Raw genomic sequence first — 22,514 nt, 5'->3', positions numbered from 1 at the left:
TTAATAGCTTCCTTAGGAGCAACATCTCTCTGTCAAGGAAATAGTGATAGGAAATGCAAATTTGGAATATCAAAGCGACTGGGAGAGATATGCTCCTTATGCAGGCGCTGCTGGAATGTTGTTGCATAGAATTGGTAAGTTCTCAAATGGAAATCTGAAATCATATATTTTGTCAAAAAGTTTTGTTCTCACCCGATCCTCATTGTCAATTTCTAGATGAGGGTTAAGATATGAAGTTTACAAACTTACTGTATTTATTGTGTCCGTTATTGAATGAAGTGTATATCATAAAAAAGTATTTTAATCTTTTACTGAAAGAAATGAAAATTTTCCGAGTATTTTTGTATGAATAGGGATTCAAGGTCAAATAATCCTTTTCATCTGATGAAATCAGACATTTATATGACAGAAAAAGGTAGAATCACAAAAGATACTGAACTCCGAGGAAAATTCAAAACGGAAAGCCCATAATAAAATTGCAAAATCAAAAGCTGAAACACATCAAACGAAGGGATAAAAACTGTCATATGTCTGACTTGGTACGAATAGGCCATTTTAATAATTCATTGATATTTCTTATTTAAGTTCGTTTAGGCAAGTTATATACATTTCGGTTAAGACATATTTAACAAAGATGATTTACTACATTTTGTAATTGATTTGTTCTACCTACATGTAAAACCATGATGAATACTAACATACATTTATCTCATCATTAAATTATCCAAAGTAACACCATTGTGATCATTCATTAAGTTAATCAAATTTCTCTTCCTGCAGACCATGACGAATTGTGGAATAGCAAAAGGCATGATGGTTAAATTTCGTCATGCATTGGCCAACATTTTTCCATCAAATTTGGGCATCTAATCAAAGATGCGCATTAAAAAGCATCGAAGATGTTTACAGCCGATTGCAATGAGTGTGACTACCTTACCGAACAATGACTTCACAGTTTAGCAAGCTAACCAAAGATATTACCCGTTACCTATAAACTCAATGCAAATTTTAAAAAAAAAGAAGATATCAAGAGGCAATCATACATATATTTGTTGGTAGTGCGCGAAATTTCACAGTCATAAATATGCGTCAAGATTATTCATTGTTGTCATTTATTGTAAAAAGTATAATATATGAATCTATTTTAGTATTAAAAAAACTTATAATTCTAACTTGCAAATATCTATCAATCTTTTTTAAAACGTCAATTTCCATCACTACAACCCTGCTTTCGTAACCTCCAATGTGACCTACCGAATGAGACTTCTCACCGAGTTTGTACTTTAATGAGCAACACAACGGGTGCCAGATGTGAAATAGGATATGTTTACCTTTCCAGAGAAATTGATTTCTTCCCCGTTTTTTTGTGTGAGTTATGTTATGCTCAGTCTTTTCGAAATACTTGGGATTTTCTACCCAATGCTTTTGGCAAACCCTTTCGGAATTTTGGATCCTCAATGCTCTTCATCTGCCTACTTTATTTTGCCTTTTTAATATTTGTAATGCAAGTGTCACTGATGAGGGGGGAGTAAAGGGGGGCTGATCCCGAAATCCCGGCCTTAAAAAGACGTAATACCGAGGTCCCGAATTTTAAAAAAAAATCCCGACATCCCGAAATATAAAAAAAATAAGAATTCCCGGATCCCAAAAGGGTCAATCCCGAAATCCCGAGCTTAAATAAACCCGATCCCGAATTCCCGATAAAGGTCATATCCCCTCACTGATGAGTCTTTTGCACACGAAACATGCGTCTGGTCTACAAAATTGAAATCCTGTTATTTTTTTGGTGAGTTTCTGAGGTGTTCTGTCGTGGTTGTGTTTAGTTTTCTGATGTTTGTCTGTGCGTCGTGTTTTGTTTTTTGCTATCTTGATGTCAGTTGTTTTCGACTCATGAATGTCCCCTTTGGTATCTTTTGTAGACAAAATAGGCTGCCATCATGCTTATAGATGTATTTTTGTGCAAAATGAACCTTTAGCCCGGCCACTTCCTCTTTTATAATCCCTACAATCAAGTGTCATCGGCTATTGTTGATTTCCTTACTTGATGGTATTTATAAGGTCTATGTTTACTTTACATTTTGAGTGGTATGTGAATGGCCGTTAATGTCCACGCTTGACGTATTTGATTCAAAATTTTCTGGTCAAAGCCTTTTAAAGCCTACTAAACGGTGCTGGGTTTTTTTCAATTGCATATTGAAGACGGTGGCCTATAAATGGTGATATCTTCATCACTTGAACTATGGGATGGGAGTTGTTGTCTCAATGGCCATTATACCACATTTCCAGTTAATTTCATATACTTTTCAAACATTTACTTTTTCAATATTAGTTTTGCTTTATTTTTTTAACTACTTTTAAATTACCATTCAAATTCGTAAACTTTTATACATTTGATTTAATGCTTTAAGTTTTTTGAACTCGTTTACTATCTATAATATATATTTTTAGTAAATTTAGAAACTTCTAAGTACTCAATAACTTAAACTGATAATTTATTTTGATTTCACATCAATCTTATTCGAACTTAAAAACCTGTAAGACCTATTAATAATAACCTTATCAAAAATAAGTATGGTTTACCTTTATTTAATTAGGAACAACATGTACTTAATATTGAGACATATATTGATGAATTATTTTTAATTGAAAATATGTAAAATACAACATTTGAATATTTTTCCACTTAGTTACACGCATGATAAAAAAATATTTTTAATGCTCTTTTGGCAATTTATATCCGTTTCTTTTTATCCAACCTTTCGCCAGTGCTGTTTTAAGAATTAAAGGAATCGTTTGGATTGGTTCTTGTTTAGTTGTTTGAGCTTTGTGACAACAGTGAACTTTAGGTGTAATACCACCAAATCCATGGTACTTCACATCCGGTTGCATGTAGACCGAAAGTAGGTATAAAAAAATATTCCCTTGAATTTGACCGTTGTTTTATTGCAGTAAAACTATTTCTGTGTCATAAACATATGTCTTGGGTATTTCAAAACACCATTATTTTTTATTTGTGATTTCTATAGAAAATTTTGTAATCTTGAGGTTACATGGTGACTAAACCTTGTACACAGATAGAATAAGGGGAGAAATTTGATTGGTTAACTTCCAATGATGGTTATTTTCTTATGTACAATGAAATGTTATGTGAAACTTTTTCTATAGAACTGGTCAGGATAAAACTTTACTCATGCCAAGTATTTCTTTATTTGAAACAAAGATAAAGTCTGCACAATTTTTTGAAAAGTGCAAATTTAACAAAGACTAATAGGGGAAAATCAATGGTGGTATTACACCTTAAAGTTTAAATTCTTCAAGTCAAAACCTTAGACTGGTTAATATTTCATTTTTTTTAATAACTGGTATTGCGTTTGAAATTTAAATTTATATTTATGGTTAATCACAACCTAAAATTGCTGACTGGTTTCACATTTTGTATCCGTGTTGTGATCTAATTTCTTCTCGTCTCTGTGAAAATATCGTATTCGTCATTCCCTTTTTGTCTTCCTTTTTTATATTTTATATTTGGTTTTATGTTTTGAGTGTCGTTTTATCTGTTGTCACCGTATTCGCATTAAAACTTGAATTACATCATAGACTAGTTAAACATAGTACGTCTGAAGCTATCGAGCTGTATTGCAAAGTAAAATCACAAAAATACTGAACTCTGAGGAAAACTCAAAACGGAAATTCCCTAGTAATCAAATGGCAAAATCAAAAGCCCAAACACATCACACGAACGGATAACATCTGTCATATTCTAGACTTGAAACATGCACTTATGTTGAAAATGGTGAACTAAACTTGGTTTTATAGCTAGCTGAAACCTTTCACTTGTATGACAATCGCATCAAACTCCATTATATTGGCAACGATTCGCGAAAAAAACCAAATAGACCTTACAGGTAAAAATGTTAAAAATTAAGCTTGTGTTATAATCTTAAACATTATACAAATAAAAAAATATGCAACAAAGAAGCACAAAATGGCATATAGACCAAGCATATTAGCAAACATTAAAGACACGAATACACAATTTACCCCAGTACAATAATACAATGACGGGATGTATAAGTACAGAGCCACGTCATATATTATATGTAACAAAGAAACATAAAAAGGCATGTAGAGAAAGCACATATCAAAAACGAAAGACAAGCAACAAACATGTAGCCTATAATGTAATTTATAAGTTTACCTTCCTTCTTATAGAATACTATAACACGAACGTAATAAAAAGATAAACAACGTCAGTACGCAGGATATATACTACATCGTGTATTATTTGTGAAGTTGATACGGAATATTTATCAACAAGGTCTTGGTACCTTCCGATAATTTTATTATTTTTTAGAAAAGTACGAGACGTTCTTTGACATACTAGTACCTCTGGTTCATCAACTTTCTGCTCAGACACTGGTGACATTTTACAAAGTCTTATTATATGGTATTCAAGCGCTTGAATACCAAATAAGTTGGGAAATGTATATCCCATATATACAGGTGTGAAGTTGGTATATTGCTACTAAGTCGGGGGAAGTGGATAATTTCAAAATTAAAATCGTCTCGTTTGTCGTAGATTCTGGTACTGAGATGACTGTTTGTGTCAAATTCGAGGTATATGTCTTAATGTTAGGCGGAGGAAGTGCCTGTTGCTTCTTAAATTTCTAGTTCTGGGGGATATATTAATGAAACCCAATGATCAAAAAAGTTCGAATTTTTAATCGAAAGCACATCATCAATAATGTAAAATTAAATAACCTGACTTCGTTGATCTTTTTTTTTCTAATTTGTACAATATTTCGTTTTAGAGAACTTTTATTATTTGATGAATTGTCCTCCTTAGGTATCAAACTACTCTATAAAAATAGGTTAAAGCCCTAGGAGTATCAAAAATGCCCCGGATTGGAAAGCAGATCCTGCTCCAATTTGACATAAATTTTTTTTGTTCCAGAAAGACCTGATGTTTTTAACAAGCATTTATTACTAAAATCAAGAAATGAACTACTTTTTTAACTGTAGCCTTTGACCAATGGTGTCCCGGTCAATATAAAGGTAGGGGGGATGAAGATACCAGGAGACCAAATTTGAACAAGTTTGTCAAAGACAAAAGACACTATATACCTTCAAAACATTTTTGTTCTTGTCTTTTTTCTCAAGTGTATTATCATGGCGCTCTAAACCATAAATCTATCAAATATGGAGGTATATAAATGCCCTAATGATTGAAACAAGCAAAAAAAGACTAGTTAATCATAAAAAAGACATATTACATTTCATTATGCTTAATGAATTTTCAATTATGGTCTCTTTGTAGACATAAATAATATGAAATAAAACTGTGTCATATTTGATAAATTACTTGACATAATTTGAGACTTTAGTCTGCTTTTTTATTCATTATATTGTTTATAATGCTTACTTATTTCCAGCTCAAAGCAGAATTAACTAAAATATCTGTTCTCTGACACAGTTGTACTAAATTGATGTCTAATAAATCAATTTCCGGTACGATTTTTTTAGTTTTTTTTCCTCTTTAAATTATACCAGTTGCTCTTATTTGAACCGGTAGTTTTGGTGATGACATTATATTCCTATAAATCTCAAATCGGTGTCAGCTTAAGGTCAAGGTAGAGTAAATGGGCTATGTCATGTATTTTGATAACATTTTGCATACAACTTTGGCTCGTTGAGCTATACAAATGTACTGAAAATTGAAATGTTTGTTTATCTCTTTTGCCCTCAGAAAAATTATGATTGAATTACTTCGAATCGGACAGAAAGCACATACAATTTACAAAAACATACTTAAATTTATTGCTGTGCGTTTGTTAATTCTACATTGGCTAGACGTAGAAGGGAGGGTTTAGATCCCACAAAACATGAAAATCCCGCTGTATTTATTCGCCTTTACCAAGTCAGGAGCCGTTTACCTTAGTTCTTGTATGATTTTTAATCTTAGTTTATAAGCTTTGGAGTTTAGTTCTGCATTCCGCATTCCGCATTTCCATTCTCAATTTAATCATAAACGCTTATTACCCTAGGAGTGCACAGGAATATAGAAACGATGTTATTTCTGGTCTTCTCTAATGCTGTAGCAATCGCAACTACTCGGCCATTCTCGCTACGCAGTACAATAGCTTTCTTCGTGCAACCAGAAGGATGGACCGGTCAGAATTTGAACGTTAAATCAGATGCCTGATAAATTTCAAACTTGAAATAAGACTTTGTTTGTAGGTTGCATGATTTCAAGGTAAAATCTCTGCCCCTTTCTAAAACACCCTTAGTTTTAATGCCAATCTTACTTTGTTGCAGAACCAGACGTTGTGTTTATAATTTAGTCTCGTTTAACCTGAGCATGAAATATTTGCTTCTGCACTTTTGTCAAAAACAAACCAATCATCAGTAACATTTATATCCGTCAAGTGTTTTTCCCCTCAGGGCTGTATGATCCGAAAATTACTAAACAAAACCATATACATTTCTAACAGGAAGAAACACAAAATAAAGTACATGTCAACTTCAGTAAATAGTATATATTATACACGTATTATTTTAAAAAGCAGTTTCCCTCTTCTTTTTTTTTTAAATAAACAACCATCTGCCTATAAATGTATATCATATTATATTGTTTGTCAAAACAATAATAGAGTATGACTAAGTCAATCTATCATTTATACAAATAAATATGATCAACATTACTGTAAACTATTTTTATTTTGTTTATAGTTAGTTTTTGTTTGTTATATTATGTTCATGAGTATTCATGAGGACAATGATTGAGGTGTATTTTCTCATATTTATTTTTAATGGAGAACACTCATCGTAGCCAACCTTTCGCTTCATTGCGATGGCTTTGATCATTTTTTTTTCTTATATTGAAAAAAAAACCCAGAGAGAAGTTTAGTTGTTTTCTTTCTGTTTTATTGAAACAACATGTGCTTCGTTATAGACAGGATTAAATTGGATCGATTTGTCTATATACTTCTTGTTTACTTAATTATGAGGTTTTGCCATAGCTAAAGTTGAAACTCTCTCTAACAAAGTTGACTGAAGATGGGTTTGACCGCATGCTTTCCAAGTTCTTTTACTGGCTTTTAAAGCTTGGTTAACTTATGGCCTCGAGTGTTTATTATAAAGGTTTCTCCAAACATATATGTTGTGCAAATATAGAAATCAAATTCGACATAGAATGATAATATGACAACTGATCAAGACAACATACATGTACATATATGTGCTCTGGAAGGTAAGAAAGCTCAGCTTTACATGTCTTACATGTGACAACATTCGTGTAACTTTTTGAATTTGTCATTGTGGTGCCTTTTATAGTTAACTATGCGTATCGGTTTTGCTCATTCAATGGTCGAAGGCCATACGGTACCCAATGGTAACAGTTGTTAATTTCTGTGTCATTTGTTCTGTTGCGAAGATTTTTGTCATTGCAATCATACCACATCTTCTTATTCTTATATTCACTGTGACTTATAGTTGTTTATCTCTACCGTAGTTTGGTCTCTGGTGAAGAGCTGTTCCATTAGCCATTTAAACACTTCTTCTTGTTATCATATATAATATTCAAAATAAAATTTATTGTTTAAAAAGTTAAATTAAAGATCTATTTATCAAATGCCTTTCTGATTCCAGCTTACCATTTATATAGAATGATGTACAATATAAAATGATTGTTGACTGAATTGCTAGATGGACTATTAAATCTAACCTTTGTTCACGACATATTTCATGCAGATTGATGAATTATATCATGGAAGTAATATTGGAAGGAATAACATCGTCGTCACTTCAAAGGTTTCATCTGCGTTACCGCCCATCTTTCAATAACTCGTTAATTGGTTCAATATCTAGCATGGAAGTTTATTCTCCGCATGTGATCGATCAAATCACTGACACTTATCGGTCATTTTCGTGTTCACGGAGAACTACGAACAGACAAGTTTTTGTCGAATATACGTGCGAAGTAACCCGAATAGTCCATTCGTTACATTCCGTTGATGTACGCTGCCGAAAAGAGTCATTCGTTCAATTTTTATTTTAGTCCAATTTTTCCATATTTTTGGTTAGTTTGATCTAAATAGTTAAAACCGACAGCTATCACATACAAAATTGGAGAACAATTAAAGTTGTGTCATTTCAATTTTAATATTTACAGACAATTAAAAAACCATTTCCGTATAAAGTTAAGAAGATGATTGTACAAAAATACGTTTGGACCCCCTTTATTAAATACGAAAAATCTAAATCTTTCGTGTATTTATAGTCAATTAAAATATTCACAATTCTTAACGGTTCTATCCTTCAATTTAAGTTCTTGATACATAAACTAATTTGCGTAAAAATGAATTTACCGTAAGACAGATAGATTCAAGCCCATTTCGTCGGTTTGTTATATTTTTTGCTGTATAGCTTATTATATTAATACAAGCATTCCACAATAAACACTTTTTAAATATATATTTACGAAAATATTATCCCCGTTTTAGTTGTCCAGTTTCAATAATGCAATCAATGACATTTATGGCATATAAATAAATTTAGAATACTTGAAAGTAAATATTATTTTATTCAATCTCGATAAACTTTGCACATTTCATCAGTAAAAAAATCTATGCCTACATTTGCCTACATTATTTTGTTAAACATCATGTGAAACCTGATCAATTCATCAGTATTTAACTGTTTAACTCGGGATCCGCTTTTAACCGGAAAATACTTTTAGAACAGTTTAAAACAAACGATAAAAAGCAAAAATATGCTAAATTAAATACAATTTTCCATGTTAAACTGCTGTAGGTTGAAAAATTCTCGTCCGTTTTTCAAGATTTTTACATCATACGACTTCATCTGAAGGCAGAGGTTTTATGTGATACAGCGCCACCTTCTTATTAATCAACCTCGGATTTCACACAGGTACTTTAAAATTACCGGACTCGATAAAATCACGTGACTGATAAGAAATTCCAGATGCCTTTTACAACCGCGGTAACGCAGATAGTAACCAAAGGGGTCTTACCGCTGAGACTATAATTGGATGAAATCGTATGACTTTAGTACAGATCTCAGCATGCTATAAATACATGCTAATTAGTCGTTGTTATTCCTTCTAAATATTACTTCCATGATTATATCAAATAAAAAATCCAATTTATAATGGGTCATTATGGTCTATTTAATTACAATGAACCGTTATATTGATAGATTTGATATACAAGCCACATGGAGTGCTTTTTAAATATTTCTATTCCGTAAAACATTATGGATCCTAGCATACTATGTCAGTTATGATTTTAAAAAACATCAAGAAGAATGTAATATTTTTCAATTAGCTATTCATCATGACCTTAAAGAGTTGCTTAAACTCATAACTAGAAGGGAAAGCTGAATCATCACCTAATCCCCCCAAATATGAATACCTCGATTCTAGTTACCATACTTACTTTCTGAAAAGCTAGATATAAAAACAATCGAAAATTCACTTATCAAAACACAAAACTCATTGAAAAGTTTCCGAACTCGCATGAAATCATTGGTCAATTCATTTGTTTATGTTTAATGCCACTTTCAGAACTATTAGCTTTTCTGTTGTGCTTACGTTTTATTGTGGAGAAAACTAACGCACTTTGACAAGAAATCTGAATATCTTAGTAAATTAAGATGGGAGTTGAAAGCAACTCGTGCAAGGTTAGAACTTACAACATCAGTATTAACTGTCTAGTGATATACGTGATACTGAAATTGAACTACTTTTTTGTTTCTTTTGACCACCGGAGAACAGAGGTTCCTGCTCGAATTGAAACTCTGCGCGTCACAATGAAGTACCTATAGGAAATGTAATGTTGAACTTGAATTCAACTTTTGGAAATTCAATTAATCATGAAAAATTAAATGTGAATTAAAAAAATAACTGAACCTTGAAAATAAAGTCGATCAAATATGACTTAATTTATGCCATAATTTGTTCTAATTTCTGGCAAATAACCTTTCTACGACTTATTCACCGAGAAGTTTACATAACGGTTACATCATTGACTAAATATCCTAAGCCTCGCCTTAGAAACATTCACTGGAGCGAAAGAAAAAGAGGTCAGTACACAAGTATTTCCATTAGGCGAAAAAATACCGATTTGTGTTTATAATTACGATACACACCCTATTCTTAAAGCTAAAAAATGTCCCACCCTTAAGGTTTTTTGGAAAGACTCAATGTAAAAAAAGTAAAATAAAAACCAAGTCTTACCTACCTACCCTATTTTTCAAAGACGTAATATGAAACACTCATATAACTTGAGTTTGCCTCATAATATAGCAAATATATATACAGTTTCTGTGACTGTTTACAATTTTAAAACAACCCAGGTGCAAGATGCAATTTAAGAAACGGAGATAGAAGTAAAAAATTGAGATACAAATATTATTAAAGAGAGAGTTGAAATAATTCAAACTCATAATGAAAAAAATAGACTGACAACGTAAATTGTCAATTGTAAAAAGGAAATGGACTAATAAATGTCAAACAAGTCAACAACACAGAAAACAAAAGACTAAACAACACGAACCCCATCAAAAACCTGAGGTGATCTCAGGTGCTCCGGGGGTTAAGCAAAACCTGCTTCAAATGTGACACCTTTTGTGTTCTCATATGAGTACAAACCCTGTAATAAGTCTAATTCACTACGTCACATTCGGTAAAAAAGGGGACGGGATTTTAACAGAATGGACAACCTGCACTTCCTCGTGATGGTGTCCATAAAATTAACGAAGGAATGATTTCAGCTTCACCACTTGCAACTCTTGGTTTATAGCTTCTTTGTAATAGAAAAGAAAATCATGATAGGAAAACAAGCCCTGTTATATCGTATCAACAGGGAGATGTTTACTCGGCATACGCAGGCGCTGTTGGACAGTTGATTATTTGGGTAGCACGTTTTTCCCTGTAAAATGTGACTTAGTCGATACGGTCTTCTTCAACAAGAAATAGAATGAATAACATTTAAATTTCATAGAATTAAGTAAAATTATTGAAAGATCTTAAACTTAATATATTTAGACATATTAGTATTCAAAATAATGGGTTTAAACAGCTGTAATTATGACACGGCAAGCTGAAAAAGAAATTCCGGGATAAATTGGTCATAATATTTTACAAGCTTGTCGCCATAACGATTCACAGAGGCGGATTTAGGGGGGCCCAGGGGGCCGCCCCCCCCCTTTTTGGGAAAAAATTTGGTTGCTTATATAGGGAATCACTGAAGCGTGACTGGAGCGGGCCCCCTCTTAGGTCAGTCAGTGGGCCCCCACTTATGAAAATTGCTGGATCCGCCACTGATTCAACAGACAATTTAACAAACATTGATAAAACATACTAAACAAAATGTAAGGAAAAAAACAATTTAAAATGACAACGACGATGGAAGTTTTTAACGACCTTGACTGATTACACAGCCCTTGCACGGTCGGTAAAATGACGATAGAATGCTAGTAGTACTGTATAAACATCGTGAATATTCGTATTTAAAATCAAATATGTGCATGGTGCCAAATAGGACTCGAGACTATTGTTAAATAAAACAAATTACAGGAGGTATATATTTATTATGATACTGGTCGAAATAACTGAATGATGCTTGATATGTCGAATGTATATATATACTGATGACAAAATAATGATATCCTGCTATGGAATGAGTTTGATATAGTATACACCTGTACAGAAAAGCGAAAGACTACTGTATTCTAAAGATACTTATGGATTTTTTATCATTAATTATCATCAGTTCGGATTTCTTTGGACTAATTGCCATTCCAGATGGCATTTTTAGTCCGTTGCTTTCTTTCAACACAATTTTATCTGTATTTCCATCCTGTGTAATTTTATGAACGTTATTCGATTTGTGTCCAATAACGAACACATCACCTTTTTTGTCAACTGACACTCCCACGGGATCTAGTAAATCGGGACTTGCGAAAAAGAATCTCTCTGTTCCCTTGGGATCTATATAATGTACTTCATCATTGTCCCAAGTAGTCCAGTATATGAACCCGTCTTGACTTCCCGTCATTGTTAATGGACTGTGTGTAGTGTTGAAACTTTTAACTGTTTCCCCATTTATAGTTAAGTAAGTGAGTTTGCAGTAGTCGTTTGCAACAACAATATTGTCTTTAGTACAAGCAACGGCTGTACAAATTCCACCGGGTTTAACAAGAGGTCCCGCTTTCAGTGTTTCAACGTCAATAATCTGGTACCCCTTTTCACCTGATACCACGGCGCGTTTCTCATCGAAGAGAGCAATGTCTGATGGAGTAAACTGAACTGAAATTCTATTTGACCGTTTTCCATCCGCATTACAAATGTACACATAATTGTCTACTCCACAAAGTATTAGTTTGTCGTCGTGTAAAATGCATCCTCTTTTCACTTCAACATCCCTCCCGAACAAAACAGTATCGAACTTGTTAACTAAAGTCACTTTTTTCTTTAGTTGTAATCTGGGAGGTCCCGAACTTCTGCGTGCTGTTCCAGTACTTAATGGCACCACAGGCGCCGAATGTCTCCGTCTTCCCGAACTAATGCTCGCCATAATACTTTACTAACGCTTCATAATACAGTGAGTAAAGTGAATGGGTGTTTAATTATCCCAAAGGTCGTACTGCAGAATATACGGTATGCAAATATAGTTCTGAAATGAAACAAAAAATACAATGTTAAAGTACATAAGTCAAAAATTGGTGTAGTGAAATGGTAGCAAAAACAACATACAATTACATTATATGCCACTTAGGCTTCAAATATTTTGTCTCATAGTTTAGGCCAAAATAGCCTCAACAAAATCTCCGTATACAAAGTTACATGTGTTCTGTTTGATGTGTTTGGGATTGCAAATATATCTATTACATAACGTTTGACAAAAAAAAAGCATGAAGCGGAAACAATAGCTATTTACTCAAGTGTAAGGCTAAGTTATATATAACGATGCTTTTTTCTAGTTAGGTGGCATTATTTAAATGTCTACAATATCTTTCAAATACTTCTATATAACCATCTTTCTGCAGTTTTATAAAAAATAAAAGTTATTCAAACTCTATCCTCACGCGCATGATATTTCTGAACACTTGATTAGGTTCCGTAAAACTGTTAAAGCTGTTCAGGAAATAAAAAGGTATCTTACCACTATGGTCACGCCTAACTAGTGCTGTTGCTTGTTCAGATGTTCAAATACACAATGTGAAGCAATTTAAACGATAAAAAAAGCCTATAAATTTAAGACAAAATAATTAATGAAAAACAAATTTGATACACAACAACACCCAATCAACATTGAATGACAGACCCTTTACTTAGGACATAGAAATAAGAAGATGTGGTATGAGTGTCAATGAGACATCTCACCATCCAAGTCACACAGTGTAAAAAGTAAACAATACGGTCTCCAACACTCAGCATTGGCTCACATCGAACACCAGCTATAAATTGACTGGTGTAACATAATTTAAACAGGAAAACTAACGGTCTAATATTATAAAAACCGAGAAACGAATAACACCAACAAACGACAACCACAGAATAGCAGGGACGCAACGTCAGATATTGCTACCATTTAGTGTAACAGAAAAATGACGTTAAATTGGAAACGCCGGCTTTATCTAATTATTCCTGCTTTCCTTTTTGGATAAATGCAAAGTATATCACAAAAGTATAAATGCCATGAGAATCCAATTCAATATCTATGATTTTATAATTAACATAGGATATACAATTTTTCTGCAAGCAATTATGTGTTTTGGAGGAATATTGGTGTCTAATATATATAGATGTGTATTTTTGTAATGTGTGCATCATTTCGTTTTGTTCAAAGCAGGACATTTATATTTAGTGGAGGAGGGAAGGCAGGTGGAAGGAACACGTGAATGCAGTTCATGCCGTCCCTAGCATATTACGGTTGTAGCGACGTTAAATTATGATAACGGACAAACTTGCAAGACATTTTCATTAATCCATATTTTTATAGATAACCCTGTAATTTGAATGCTATTTGGTGTACCACCTTCAACTTTAAAAGTACTCTTTATTGGTATAGTTATCAAAGCCGAAAAATAATCTTTACGAAATCAAATCTCTGGTTTTTTGGCCGTAAAAGTTTTGTGAAGGCATGAAAGTTTAACTCGGACATTTCCGCAAGACATTGCAAATCTATTGTTTTGAATTGAATATGTAGCTCAATTTATTTTTAAATTCGAATTTTGGGAGCTAACACTTAGTACAAAACATTCGTGCTTACAATTTAATGAATTATCTGTCAAAATTTTATTTTTGAACTGAAATGTTTCAATTTTCCAAGTTAAATTTCCGATGGGACATTTCCGTACATCATATTTTTTGGAAAATATGGATGCAAATTTAAAATGGAGACAGCCATGTTAACCAATACTGAAATATATCACGTCATAGAATGTGCATGCAAAATTTCGAAGAGTTGCGTGAACATTTCGCGAATTGTTCGAGTTTTATGTTTACAGTTCGTTACATGGGACAACGTTAAGTAAACGTTTTTTCGGATAATCTGGGTCTTCCTAAGCCTATGAATTTTATATTTTTATTCTTTTTCTATCATAATGTGAAAATTTAAGAATCGACTTTTATTTTCATGTATAATTTGAAATATTTATTTCAGTATTTCTATAAAATTTTGACGGATCTAACAGTTTTGTGAGCGCGCAACGCTTTACATAACCTATGTAGCTATTAATCTCGAAAGCAAACTTTAAAATCAGTTGCAAATTGCTTGACTTTTCGGATCTGCAAGAAGCATTAAAACAACTAACATTAACAAATGAGGCCCAAAGAGACGCCCTAAGAGTACACACAGACAAAAGTATCAATCGGTACACATCCAACAGGTTTCATACAAGATGCATAAACAGTATGGAAATGCACCTTAAACTTCTAGAAAGTTCTAAACACGTTTTATTACAATAAACCTTTAGGCAAATTTGAAGGCAAAAATCATAAGTATTTATACAATTTGAGTATACCGACTTTTTGTTAGAACATATTCGTTTTTTTTATTCCTGATTTTCAATTAGTATTAGAGAATAGTATATAATACATTTTCTTCTTTTAAAAACAGGCGCAACAATTTACTGGAAATCAAAGTTGGTTTATATTTTTCATGTGAGAAAAGAAATTTAACTAAAATCCAGAAGAGATGTGCTAACTGTTACAATAAACAATAATGAATGATAAGATAATTAGAACATAAATATAGAAAAGGTTATCTATTTGTATATCATTAAACTTCCAAATAAGAAGGTTAGATTGTATCAGATCTTAAGTACAAAGTGTTTGATTTAAAGTTTTCCAGTGTATATATGAAACTTACATTTACCGAAATTTAATCCGCAAGAGTTCCAACCTTCACTGATATCAACAATAACTTTGTGTCAAAAAAAATCGTCAATACAAATACAAGTAATACAAATTCATGATCTGTTTCAGTGATTTTCAGAAACAATGGGTGTAAAATGGCTGGATAACAACTATGGAAAGATTTATTAATTTAATAAGCCCTATTGTTATTCAACGAGGCGATAGGAACGATTTTAGATCTTTAATTGATTGTTTGAATAGGAGTAGTATTTAGAACTTAATAAAAGATAATCCGCTGAAATAGTACTGCCTAACATTTAAAATAAAACAAGTCAAGAACTGTTTTTAATTCGGCTAGTAGAGAACCATTATAAGTAAATTTATAAGAAAAACATGACCGGTCAAGTGTACAGGTGCCAACTGAATACATTGTCCTTATTATAAACAAGAACGTGTTGATTTATGTGTTTATAAAAAAAAGTTTTAAATAACCATAATATGGTCATAACGATATCATATATATAAAGATAAAGAGTCTAATTACATAATTTAATTAATACCAAACATGTTTGAGTATGATATATATAACCTTTCTTTATTCGATTAAAATCTAATTAAAATTGTTATCTGGAATCGGTCCCACAACACAACTCTAGGTGTCAACTGCACAATGTACCACGCACGGCATAGTAATATCGGTCAAACTTGTTGAATAAAATTAACATAAAAACACTGTAAACACCTTTACCCGATTTTGGCTGTACTTTTTAACTATTTTTGGTTTTATAAGGTGCTAAATTTTTGAATAAATTTTAGATTTTCAAATATTCTAGCCTCTAGCATCATCACTACAGAGAGTTGTCGAAATACGCATCTGGTGCGTTATTGAAATTAAATGTTTATATTATTGATATCGATACTGGTAACTTTATTATTTACACAATTAAGATTTCATCCCAAATATTATCCGAAAGTGTCACTGTATCTGGAAAATGTGAGACTAATGAATGACACTTTCCCCGTTTTTAAGAATGAAGAAGCGGTTGAAGCTGCTGGTGCTTTAGAGCTCGAAGAAACTGCAGTAGTATAGTTATTGACAACACTTGTAATTGTGGTTGATGTTGATGGTACTTTTGTTGCTGAGGTTGTCGAGACTGCAGTAGTTGTTATTGGCAACACGGTTGAAACGGTTGTTGTTGGTTCTGTAGCAACATATACTGCTGCTATTGGTATGGTACCTCGCTAAATTTAGATTGAATAAAAGCAGAAAAGTACGATGGCGTCTGTAAAGTAAGAAGCTGTAGTGGGTTAACCACCAATGGTGTGCTGGTTTTTGAAAGCCGTTTTCGGCGCTGGTCCTTGACAGTCGTTTTTTTTGGCGCTGTTCCCTTTGCTAAATCCAATTCTGAATGTGTCAGCAAAGAAGCCAGATTTTAAGGTTGTTTAACTTTCGTTGTGCGCCAGGTACATTGGAGGTGGTAGAGATGGATTTAACACAGAATCACCTGAATAGAGCTACTGATTAAGATTCAGATTGAAAATAATATTGGGTAAGCGGAATCGTTCACTGATCAAATCCGAATGAAATAGCTGTGTCTTCTTGGAATCAGACGGTTTGTTTTGTATGTTGAATTGTACTATTTTGTCTTCTGGTACTATATTCAACTGCTGTAAAGCGATATCTAACTTTGTTTTTGTGACTCTTTGGTGTAATTAATCGAAGGTTTTCCAGCCGTTGAGGGGGTTCTTGAAGCTCTGAACATTTTTTTTTTAACAACATAATTAAATATTTATTTCAAAGAATATTCTTATTCTTAGAGTTATGTGTCGAACGGTTACCAAACTATATGACATATGTCACTTTTAAGATGGAAACACACTCACAATCGATTGTAGAAAGACCGGAATTAGCAGGCTACAGGAAATTCTAGAAAACAAGATAAAAAAAAACTCGAATTGTTTAATGAAAAAATAAAATTACCAGATGATATAAGATACATGTAATTTTAAGTAACGACAACATAAAATTACCAGATAATATAAGATACATGTTATTTTAAGTTCTAGTAACCGTTACGACAAAATAAAATTACCACATAATATAAGATACATGTTCCGAATAATTTAGTTAACTGTAGTATGTACTATACAATGTTGCACTTGTTGCACACAATGCCGTGTGCCTGAGTGTATCAGAAATAATAATAATAAACTTTATTGAAAAGATTTCAGTAAAATGGTAAGATACGAATATTCAGAACTATTTGTTACAGTTTTTGTCCTATTAACAAACATGCCGAGATTATATCCTATTTTTAATTCTCTAGGATTAGGTTTAATACAATTTTATGCAATTTCGGTTTTTATGATGTAACGATCAGACAAATAAGCTTAATTAACACCTATTTTAGTTAAAGTTTAACTTTCTTTTATGGTATTATGTCAAACTGTTTTAACTCTTTACATAGGGTCTGTATCGATTCTTGATAGTAAACGATTGTGTTTCGGTTCAACCTCGGACTTTGTTGTTGATATAGGTTACCAAAAAATAAAACATAATAATGTTAATAGTTGAGATCACTGAAAGAAAAATTTAAGAATGGATGGATGAATTTAGTTGGAATTGTATCCTAATTGTCTGATTTTTTTCAAAGTAGCTTAAGGCGATCTTGTTATATATAGGTCGAATAAATGAATTATGAAGATGTTTTCTATACAAAAAAGAAAACAGGAAATTTTGAAATAATTAACTAGTTTACTGTTTTTTAACTGGACATGTTCTTTGAAAGACAGGTCAATGACCTTTTAATACGCTAGCTAATATTTAAACACGACGAAAATACTGGTGTATACACACCTCATACTTGACATAATACAATAAAATATTTTTTCATATTGTAATGACATCTCGAACCCATACTAAAAATGCCTGCAATAAATCACACAATAAGGCAACTGAAACAAATTGTCCAAAGTAGTTAGCCTAGCACTCCTGACTGTAAGGTGCTTCCCGTGACTAAGTCGTTTTTTTTGTCTAGTTAAGTCAGATTACATTCGTTATTAAAATTTTGAGACACATTTCACTGTCTGGTCTATTCCTTTCACTGTCTGGTCTCTTATTGGTATAAAACATTTCACTGACGTACTGGCATGCAGGACAAAAGAAGTGTAAAGGGAAAGAGAATTGACAGATTTAATAGAGAATTTCTTGTAAAAACTCATACACAATGGTCACCCAAACGTTTCGTAAGAATTTCAAAAACCTACATTTTCGATCTCTTGTATAAACTTTGTAAAGCAATAGGAAGTCTCAAGAAAATGACGACTAATTTAAAACTCTCTTCTGGCGAGAGAAAGGTGAAGTAAGTGTAATTGATCTTAATGATCTTGATGATGCACACAAAGAAAAACATGATTGAAGAAAACTATAAGTTTCTATGTCTTTTTCGAGAGTCCTAAATCAAAACTGGCATAATCAATATAAAACAGGAAAACGTAACCCAAATATCTTACTGCTGAAAAAGAAGTCACAAAAGTAGAGATTAATGAAGAATAAAATCATGAAAATCACACGATGTAGTAAGACAACAAACGTAGAATATGCAAATGGAAAACTCAGAGGAAACATTATAAAAGACTAAGAGGAACGATGTCAATGAAGTCAGCTTTAGTTTCTCCCTTCTTCAGGTTGCCAAGAAGAATCCCTGTAATGGTCAGTAGTCTTTATTGAAAAAACATGCTCTGTAATGGTTAAAAAATAGAGAGGCCACCAGTCAGTGAATTCAGACATTATGTCATTGAAATGGGAACCAAATTAACCATTTTCGGCATCTGGATTACCAAAAACTTTCAACAATTATAGATGGAAATACAGAAAAGGGTCGGCCTATGTCATCATCTTCTGGGTATTTGCTGCTTCCGCCTACATGTGTCAACTGAAGGATCAAATCGAGAGGAAACTGACTCAACACGAAACAGGCACAGGGACTTGTCTCTGATTTATTTTGTGCCGAGGACAAACACACAGGACAAAAATAATTAAAGTTTGGAAATTAAAAAAGTGTTCTAACAAATCATGAAATATAATTTAAAAGATAGACTTGTTAAAATAATCCCCTTTTACTTTTCGATTGCTAACATCTAGATGCAAATAACACTTATTAGTTGCTGTGTCCAAATCGCTTTTCTGGATTTACCTTCATCAAGAACGTTCTAACGCATATTAAGTGTTTAATGTGGGACTTTGTATTATATATAGATCCGAGGCAAGAAAAAAAAGGCACTTGATTCTGTTGAATAGAGTTTCTTTTAATGTTTTTTTATGAGTTAAAATGGAGAATGGAAATGGAACTTGTGTCAAAGAGAAAACAACCCAACTTAGAGCAAAGACTAAGGCTACAATTGGTCTTCAACACAGTGAAAAAATTCAGTTGGCTCCTAAAATATTATGTGTTCTTTATCTACTTCGAAAATGGAAGTCACACTAAACTCAGAAATATATAAATGAACAAAAACAAAACAAAAAAAACCAACACATACAAGTCTAACAAAGACCAGAGGCTCCTGACTTGCATAGGACAGGTGCAAAATACTGATGATTAGTGAGATCTCAACCTTCCCCCTATACCTCTAGAAAATGTAGAATAAACAGAGTTTCCATTGACACTCAAAATAGTTTACTGTGATCATAACTTAAAATGTTACAATCATGTACTGGTCTTCTTCTGTATAGCTACAGCATTGGCTATTTGGCTAAGAGGGAACAAGTCTTGGACATAAATTGACTTGGCAGTAATTTTTTATTTCTTTTTATTTTTTAAAATTTGTTATGATGCAATGAGAAAATGAAAACTTTTTATGCATTTAAATTATGTATTCTATTGAGCACACAAAATAGTTTATTCCTGTTTTTTTTTTTTTATGTTTCTGAATTATATTAACTTTAATGTGCAGTCACCAATGTTGGATTTTTTTAAAATCATTTATGATTATAAAATTTTCTCATTTGCTAAAAGCATATAGAATCTTCTTTACATGTAAAATGTCATTAAAGGTTTTATAATATGAAGATTTGGAACAACTAATCTGCACAAAAAAAATAGTTATTTTCCTAGGCAACACCAATGATGAAGGTTAATAACTTAATTTAAAAGCCATTTTTTCCCTTTCTTTTTAGTTAAGGGGGCTTGCGGGTATTAAGTTTAACCACATTTTTTTCTAATATAGGATTTCCCTATACTTTTTTTTATATTAAAATGAAATTTATCTTATACTTAAAATAGAAAAATAGATTAAACAAGAGGCTCTCAAGAGCCTGAATCGCTCACCTTAATTTTTTTTGGTTAAATCTCTCATCAATGATTATTTTGGCTTTTCAATTTATTTAAATGTTCTTTGAATCGTCCTATTTTCTTCAAAAGCAAAAAAAAAATCATTATCTCCTATGTTCTATTTTAGCCATAGGAGCTATGTTTCTTTACATACAAGGAAATAAAATATAAAATTTATACTAGATACTCTGAAACTCATTTAGCCTAAGTTTAGCTGAAATTGATACAGCAGTTTCACAGAAGAATATTTTTTAAAGTAAGTCAACATGATGAACAAATTGTGAAAAAAGTCTTTAAAGGGCAATAACTCCTTAAGGGGTCAATTGACAATTTTGGTCAAATTGACTTATTTGTAGATCTTACTTTGCTAAACATTATTGCTGTTTACAGTTTATCTCTATCTATAATAATATTCAAGATAATGACCAAAAACAGCAAAATTTCCTTAAAATTATCAATTCAGGGGCAGCAACCCAACAACAGAATGTCTGATTCATCTGAAAATTTCAGGGCAGATAGATCTTGACCTAATAAACAATATTATGCCGTGTCAGATTTGCTCTAAATGCTTTGGTTTTTGAGTTATAAGCCAAAAACTGTATTTGACCCCTATGTTCTATTTTTAGCAAGGGCGACCATGTTTTTGATTGATCAAAACTTCAGATACAATTTATAAACTAGATACCCTAAGGAACATTCAGTTAAAGTTTGGAAGTATTTGGCCCAGTAGTTTCAAAGGAGAAGATTTTTGTAAAAGATTACTAAGATTTACGAAAAATGGTTAAAAATTGACTATAAAAGGCAATAACTCCTAAAGGGGTCAACTGACCATTTCGGTCACGTTGACTTATTTGTAAATCTTACTTTGCTGAACATTATTGCTGTTTACAGTTTATCTCTATCTATAATAATATTCAAGATAATAACCAAAAACAGCAAAATTTCCTTAAAATTACCAATTCAGGGGCAGCAACCCAACAACGGGTTGTCTGATGCATCTGAAAATTTCAGGGCAGATAGATCTTGACCTGATAAACATAATTGCCCTGTTAGATTTGCTCTAAATGCTTTGGTTTTTGAGTTATAAGCCAAAAACTGCATTTGACCCCTATGTTCTATTTTTAGCAATGGCGACCATGTTTTTTGATAGATTAAAACTTTGGATACAATTTATAAACAAGATACCCTAAGGAACATTCAGTTAAAGTTTAGAAGTATTTGGCCCAGTAGTTTCAGAGGAGAAGATTTTTGTAAAAGATTACTAAGATTTACGAAAAATGGTTTAAAAATTGACTATAAAGGGCAATAACTCCTAAAGGGGTCAACTGACCATTTCCGTCACGTTGACTTATTTGTAAATCTTACTTTGCTGAACATTATTGCTGTTTACAGTTTATCTCTATCTATAATAATATTCAAGATAATGACCAAAAACAGCAAAATTTCCTTAAAATTATCAATTCAGGGGCAGCAACCCAACAACAGAATGTCTGATTCATCTGAAAATTTCAGGGCAGATAGATCTTGACCTAATAAACAATATTATGCCGTGTCAGATTTGCTCTAAATGCTTTGGTTTTTGAGTTATAAGCCAAAAACTGTATTTGACCCCTATGTTCTATTTTTAGCAATGGCGACCATGTTTTTTGATAGATCAAAACTTCGGATACAATTTATAAACAAGTTACCCTAAGGAACATTCAGTTAAAGTTTGGAAGTATTTGGCCCAGTAGTTTCAGAGGAGAAGATTCTTGAAATAGTTTACGATGACAGACGACGGACGACGACGGACGCCAAGTGAT

At 32.4% G+C, this 22,514-nt stretch overlaps 1 protein-coding gene across 2 annotated transcripts; it reads right to left on the bottom strand.

Moving 5' to 3' along the window:
* Positions 1–11,590: 11,590 nt before the first annotated feature.
* On the bottom strand, positions 11,591–15,607 carry LOC134680987 (uncharacterized). Of its 2 annotated transcripts, none has more exons than XM_063540317.1 (2): positions 15,396–15,607; positions 11,591–12,695 (listed from the first exon to the last, which is right to left on the bottom strand). In XM_063540317.1, exon 2 carries the CDS (start codon positions 12,594–12,596, stop codon positions 11,742–11,744), a length of 855 nt encoding a protein of 284 aa, XP_063396387.1. In that variant the 5' UTR covers positions 12,597–12,695; positions 15,396–15,607; the 3' UTR covers positions 11,591–11,741. The 2 variants fall into 2 exon arrangements, with proteins under 2 accessions (XP_063396387.1, XP_063396396.1); XM_063540326.1 differs by having other exon boundaries at positions 15,402–15,558.
* Positions 15,608–22,514: the final 6,907 nt, after the last annotated feature.

Source organism: Mytilus trossulus, chromosome 1, assembly GCF_036588685.1.
Source record: "Mytilus trossulus isolate FHL-02 chromosome 1, PNRI_Mtr1.1.1.hap1, whole genome shotgun sequence".
Classification (NCBI taxonomy): domain Eukaryota; kingdom Metazoa; phylum Mollusca; class Bivalvia; order Mytilida; family Mytilidae; genus Mytilus; species Mytilus trossulus.
Note: the sequence above shows the minus strand (reverse complement) of the source record. Positions and strands in the feature narration are given on the sequence as shown.

What these genes read in the sequence shown, in the direction of transcription:
- LOC134680987 (XM_063540317.1), bottom strand. Translation starts at nt 12,596, where the DNA reads ATGGCGAGCATTAGTTCGGGAAGACGGAGACATTCGGCGCCTGTGGTG.